The 6,000-nt window shown below is 41.5% G+C and overlaps 1 protein-coding gene and 1 pseudogene across 2 annotated transcripts in view; one reads left to right on the forward strand and one right to left on the reverse strand.

Moving 5' to 3' along the window:
• The window catches only part of LOC137970684 (mediator of RNA polymerase II transcription subunit 25-like), a 40,366-nt gene extending 35,327 nt beyond the window's left edge, over positions 1-5,039 (forward strand). The window contains exons 22-23 of one of the 2 annotated variants that reach the window (XM_068817217.1): positions 1,689-1,973; positions 2,866-5,039. In XM_068817217.1, the coding sequence (XP_068673318.1) occupies positions 1,689-1,973; positions 2,866-3,021 (441 nt within the window). In that variant the 3' untranslated portion in view covers positions 3,022-5,039. The remainder of the gene's footprint in view (positions 1-1,688; positions 1,974-2,865) is intronic. The other variant, XM_068817216.1, reaches the window with a different exon arrangement.
• Positions 4,995-6,000, reverse strand: part of LOC137970686 (protein fuzzy homolog) — a 23,399-nt pseudogene continuing 22,393 nt past the window's right edge.

Raw genomic sequence — 6,000 nt, forward strand, 5'->3', positions numbered from 1 at the left:
CTGTCCTGTTGGTGGACGAAAACAAAACATCTCTCCGTGGTTTCTTCTGTTCGTCCACCAGCATTTGTACATTTCACCATTGTCATATCTCTCATGCGATTGGTTGCAAGTCACACCCATAAGGTTCTGGGTCGAATCAAGCTCTGGTTATTGGTCAAGAAGGAAACTTAACAAAGCGAAAGTGGTTCAGCATTGTCTGTACTCTTATCGACAACGATATTCGTCATCACTGAAAAAGTCGCTGCCGTTTGTGTTTTCCCACAATGTTCAACGCCAAAGAAAGTTTTTATTGCAGAGCTTGACCAAAATCATGATTCAAAGAAAGAGCAAGCGTTGTCTCTAACGTTTTCGCAATATGATTAGTTTATTTCCCAAAATGGGCGTTCCTGATTGGCTGTTGCATTGCGTGACAAAATGACGCGTACAACGTTGTCTAGACTCTCATCGACAACGGTAAATTAGCCAATCAGATTGTGAGATTACAAGCAATTGCGATAAAATATCTGATCGAAAGAAGTGAACCGCTCTTGTAGCTGGACGATCTTAGGCATTGACCCTTTTTGATACCTAAAAAATTCAGTTGGCTTCGACTGGATTCGAACCCTGACCTCAGCGATGCTGGTGCAATGCTCTACCAACTGAGCTATGAAGCCATTCAGTTAGGAGCAGGTCAATTTGTTGGGGGTGGGAATACATGAAAGCGCTCAATAAAATGAATGTATGTTTGAAGTACGGGTTATAGACGAAATTGAGAGAAATCTTCCTCGCACTTAGCTGGACAATGTAATGAATTGTTCCTTACAGGCGGCACCTGACCTACATTGATTTCATCGATTCCTTGAGTCCAACAAAAGGCTTGCTCCCAACTGGTTGGCTTCATACTGTAGCTCAGGTGGTAGATCATTGTACCGTCATATCAGAGGTCATGTGTTCGAATCCCGTTGAAGCCAACTGAATTCTTCAGGTGCCAAAAAAAGGACATCTGCTTAATTGTCCAGCAGCTAGGTGCAAGGATCACTTCTCTCAATTTCGTCTGTAACTTGCAAACATACATTTTATTTCAAGGAAACTATCTGTTGTAATGGTATTGGCATATTAATTCCAACGACGGTATTCTGCTGGTCTTCTAGAGGCGATAGTGTTGGCTGGCTGTGCTCCTTTACAGGTGGCGTCGTGGTTGGCAGTGGTGGGTGGTTTCCAATCTTCTCTCGGGCTGTCGTTGGTTACAGGATTTCGATCTTTGTTGGAAAAGGAATTGCTCCATTGGTGGTCCGCCCTGGTATTAACTAAGGCAATGCCCGCTGACGATTAAGTAAACGAAAGATTGATATAAAAAGTCTCTCTTAAAATGCTTCTTATCGCTGTTTGCCTCACTTTCAGAATGGATGGTTTTCACGTGACGTCACCGCCGCCATGTTGGTGGACGAAAAGTAGCTTCTTTCGTTCGTCTCACTTCAGGCTCAAGAGATGGGTTGAAAAACACCTTACAAAGCGGATTTTACCGCGAATAGGTCTATTTAATCTAGTATACTTCTCTTAGCAAAAGGACCGGCCACTTTCCCAACCATTGTGGCAAAAAAGATAGAGAATCAGCTGTTGACAATTCAGTTGGTGTCGCTTACTTGAATGTTCTTCGACACTGTGCTACGAATGTGGTGCTTTTGTAACATAAACCACTCTCTTTTCAGCTTCAACAACAACAACAACAGCAGCAGCAGCAGCAACAGCAACCCCAACAACAGATATTCCAAACACAGGATGCCCAGGTAACACAAATTCAGTCAAACCAGTTACAGTCCCAGCTCCGTCACCTTCTACAGTCACAGGTCAACCAAGCATCAGCAGCCCAGCAGCAGGGGTTAGCCAATGCACAACAACAGGGAATATCGCCACAGCAATGGAAGATGTTACATTTGCAGCAGCAGCAACAGCGGTCCCAGGCTGCTGCTGCTGCTGCTATGTCACTTGGTCAGGTAAATGATATGATAAAGTAATCAGTCGAAAGAAGTTTTTAAGCTGGTGTTTTGCTTGAATTTTAACCGTTACCGACAAATGGAAATCCAGGAATGAAGTGGAAGGCTGAAGACTCGTCAAGGTGCAGAGTTAATGGAATAGCGTCGAGGGATTTGCTGTTATTTCTAGCCCTATGTCGCTGCATTTGAAATTTTTAATTACCCTCAAAGCTTGTCTCCGGTCTTCAGCGTTCTCCTTTTGTATTGCGAGTCTGGATGTTATAATTATATATTTGGTGACAGAACCAAGCTATCGGGTTCGGTAAAGACAGTCTAGTGGTACTGCCTTCCCCTTGGAGAAGATATGAATGTAGAGGAGTTAAAGGGGAACTGCCATGCTTAATTTGCTGTTTTAGGTCAAAAATGGTTAAAATCTAAATTATTCCTTTAGGCCACTCATACTACATTCCTGACAACCCACTGACAAGATATAAAATATATTTATGGCACAAAGAGCTATCCAAACTTGAAAAAACCGGCCATTTTTTTTACAAGTTTCAATCCATTTCCATCATCTCCATCCTTGGCTGCAAACAACAAAGAGTAGCTTCATTGCACTTCGGTGGTTATTAGTAACAAAACTACAGCATTATTTTTTGGTTTTCATTGTGTTCTGACGTTTGACTAAAATAGCGTGACACTGCCCCTTTAACCAAAAGAAAAACTCGCCTGCAAACTTCGTTAAATTTACAGATTTGTGGCGTTAATGGTATCGTCAATTTGTAATTCCCCTAATGGCTTGTTGTCTTTGGCTCGATTTCTGCCACTCTCTCGAGCCCGGGTCTTCGTTAGGGAGGAACGCGGGCTCCTTTCCCGAAACAGCAGTTGTTGTCTCTACTGTCTATCTTCTCAGGTACAAATGACGCAAGCGCAGATGGCTCAGTCACAGGCTTCCTTAACTCAAGGCCAAGTAACTCAGGCTCAGATGCAGGTTCAGCAGCAGCAATTATCACAGTCACAGTCCAGTTTTCTTCCAGATAACATGAGTCTAATCGATATCCTTCCGTGATAAAGAAGCTTCCGTTGCCCGTAGGGCGTCAGCACATAGATGGACTTAATGACAACATTATAGTGGCTGCTTTCGTTTTACCCTTGAGTAGCACTATAGCGTTGTAACTTAACTAGGCACCAAGCATGCAAATTAGAATTCCAAAGATGAAAATAATCGTATCTTTAATATTTTGCATGCCAACCTGGTTTCCAGTTCTTCTGATTAAGTTTGAAACTATCTTGTCAAAGAATTTATCATCAAGTTTGGAAGTGGTTTTTGTATCAACTTCCTTTTGTTTCTGGCTATAGTTAGTGTCAAGTGACGTCGGAGGAGTTTGAATTATGATGGTTTCCGGTAATTTAGCTGCCCATGATTACCCTTTCTTATTTATTTTGGCACAGGGGTGGAGCCGGTTTATTTAATCTTGTACTTCGTGCTGTCAACTGAAGATGACAGTCGCGCCGTTGAAACATGGTTTTGAAAGTCTGAACAATTTTCGTGACAGCGCGAGTCAAGCTGAGAAGTAACCTGTCTGCAGGTGGTGGATTCTACAATCCTAGACAAAACTGTTGGGAAGGTTAGCACTTTGAAAGTCCTCATTGCTTCTCTCCCCTCCCCCCTCCTTCAATGTTGTGCAAAACTGAATGGTTTCAGTGGGAAATTGTTGACTTACCTTCCAACATTGAATAGGGGGAAGGGGGCTATGTAAGAGAAAGTGAAACTATTTCTTTTGAGCTTTAACAGAAGCGGGTTGATATATAGCTCTGGTGTGGTTCATTTACATAACCTTCGCAACTACTTTTGTCTATGACTGTAGATTCTAGCACTAAAAATGCGGTTGCCATATTGGACGAATAAAGAGAAGATCTAGTCCATGTGATGATAGGCTAGATGGGTGGCTTCTTTCTCGTCTCTCAGGCGCCTCCCCGCGTTTGTCTTTCCTACATAACTAAGTAAAGTTTTGTTTCAGTTATGGGCTCCAGACTTGGAGATGCAATAGTCGGACGGGTAACTGTGTTGAAGGCTTCATTTTAGTTTGCTGATCACTTTTTATGAAGGTCACCGAGTTCGTTTTTGAGATACCAGGGTTTAAAAAAACAAATACTGTTGCTGTGGTAACTTATTACGTCACAATAATGAGTGCGTCTTGTTAAGCAATAGTGTTTTTACACATGTGATCAGTAACCTTGTTTTTCCAGCACAACAAAAGAAAATCAGTGTTTGCATGATAATAGAGTTTAATTCCCGGAAGATTAATTGGGGACACCAACATGACCGCCGTGAGGTTAAAACTGTCCACTTCGGAAGCGTTGCATGCTCAGTTAACCGTGCATACGGAACCTGCGCCTGCAGTGCGCGCGGCAGTCAAAACTGTGCTATCCTGTCACCGGAAACGATGCACTTGTGTGCGTAAACGTCTTCTTATGCTTTATTCGAAATAGTGGACTGAATTCGTCTTAAATTAGATAAAATAAGCTCAAATAACAGCCAAAGCACAACAACTGACGTTCGAATCGCCGCTCGCTGGAAACCCAGTTTTGGCGCCAAAGTTTGTTGACAAAAAAGTTGCCACAAAATCTTGTAAAGGGTTTTCTGGCACTTTAATTTCTGATAGCACAGTTTTTCCCGCTCGCTAATTCTGATTGGTCAATTTAAATTTCAGTAGCCCCAATAATCGGTGTTCCATATGGTATTATAGCGCAGCTGTTACGTGAAATTGTTGTTGAAACTGGTTTGAGCCACCTTAAAGGCACTACGTGCTTATCGAGGAAGCTTATGCCGTTTTCAATTCACTTATCTATTTTTCAACAGTTGCTTCATGTTGGAAAGTGCTTCAAACACAACAGAAAAGGGTCTGAAGAAGTTAACTTTGCCTCTGTATTTATAATTATAATGGGTGTTTACCATACCGTCAAAAGAAAAAGTTGATTAGAAATCGGAGTGGAATCTCTTTTGTTATTAATTACGTAAAAAAAAAGTACTCTCTAAAAGATGTTTATTACTTTAATCTGAAATAAAATAACCTATTTACAACATTTTGCTTTGTATATTTTACACTTATCCAACGATGGTATGGACTCGAAGGTGACCTGTTCAAAATGGTGAGCTTCCACAATGTCGCAACGGACAGCATTTTATGAAACGTTCCTGTGTAAAACAGCGATATTTATAGTGGCGTTAGTTTTTACCTCGTGAAGTATCAAAGCAAATACAAAAAAAAAAACTCAACTCAACTGCCACTCACTCAGCTATGCATGCCGTAGGTGCCAAGGGAGGGAATTGCCTTTTTCCCCATTTGCGGTCACACCAGTTTGCCTTTCGTTAAAAGGGTTAGTGTGTTGCTAGCCACAGACCTAGAAGTATTACAGAAATCGTTGATGTTTTATTTGTATAGAATATTCTCTGTTTTTGATTAGCTGCTTGTTTTTTCCGTCATTTAATTTAGTTTTTGCAAGCAGACGCATGGATTCTTTCTTATTTCTGCCTTTTGGATCCAGTGTTAGAAAGCCCATCTTTAATCGACAAGTTTTTCGACCGTTTGTTTTTCTTCTGGAAATCAGCATTGCTTATCGTAGCGATGTGATCGGATGAATTTTAGCGGCTTTGGTAGGATTTTCATTTATAAAAATTGTTTCACGGCTCGCAATGCCTGTCGGTGGAAGGTGGGCCTTTAAATACTTATTAACTGAGAGTAAGGTCTTTAGAGGGAAAATCTCAAACTGAGGCCATCGCTGATGACGGTCAATGGAGTGTTTTCACTCACGTGACCAGCAGCCATTTTGGATTACTGAAACAAAAGAAAGTATTTGCATAAAAATAGAGTTCAATTCCCGGAGGATTAGTTTGGTACACCATCATGGCCGGCATTCCTTTGTTTTGGAACACCAACATGGCCGTCGTGACGTCATGTGAAAACGCTCTATACTGCGAGGCCGAGGTTTGAGTTCCCGTAAAGACCGTTCGTTTGATCTTAAATATTTAAGTTGTTTATGTGGA

The sequence above is a fragment of the Montipora foliosa genome, chromosome 9 (genome assembly GCF_036669935.1).
Source record: "Montipora foliosa isolate CH-2021 chromosome 9, ASM3666993v2, whole genome shotgun sequence".
Classification (NCBI taxonomy): Eukaryota; Metazoa; Cnidaria; class Anthozoa; order Scleractinia; family Acroporidae; genus Montipora; species Montipora foliosa.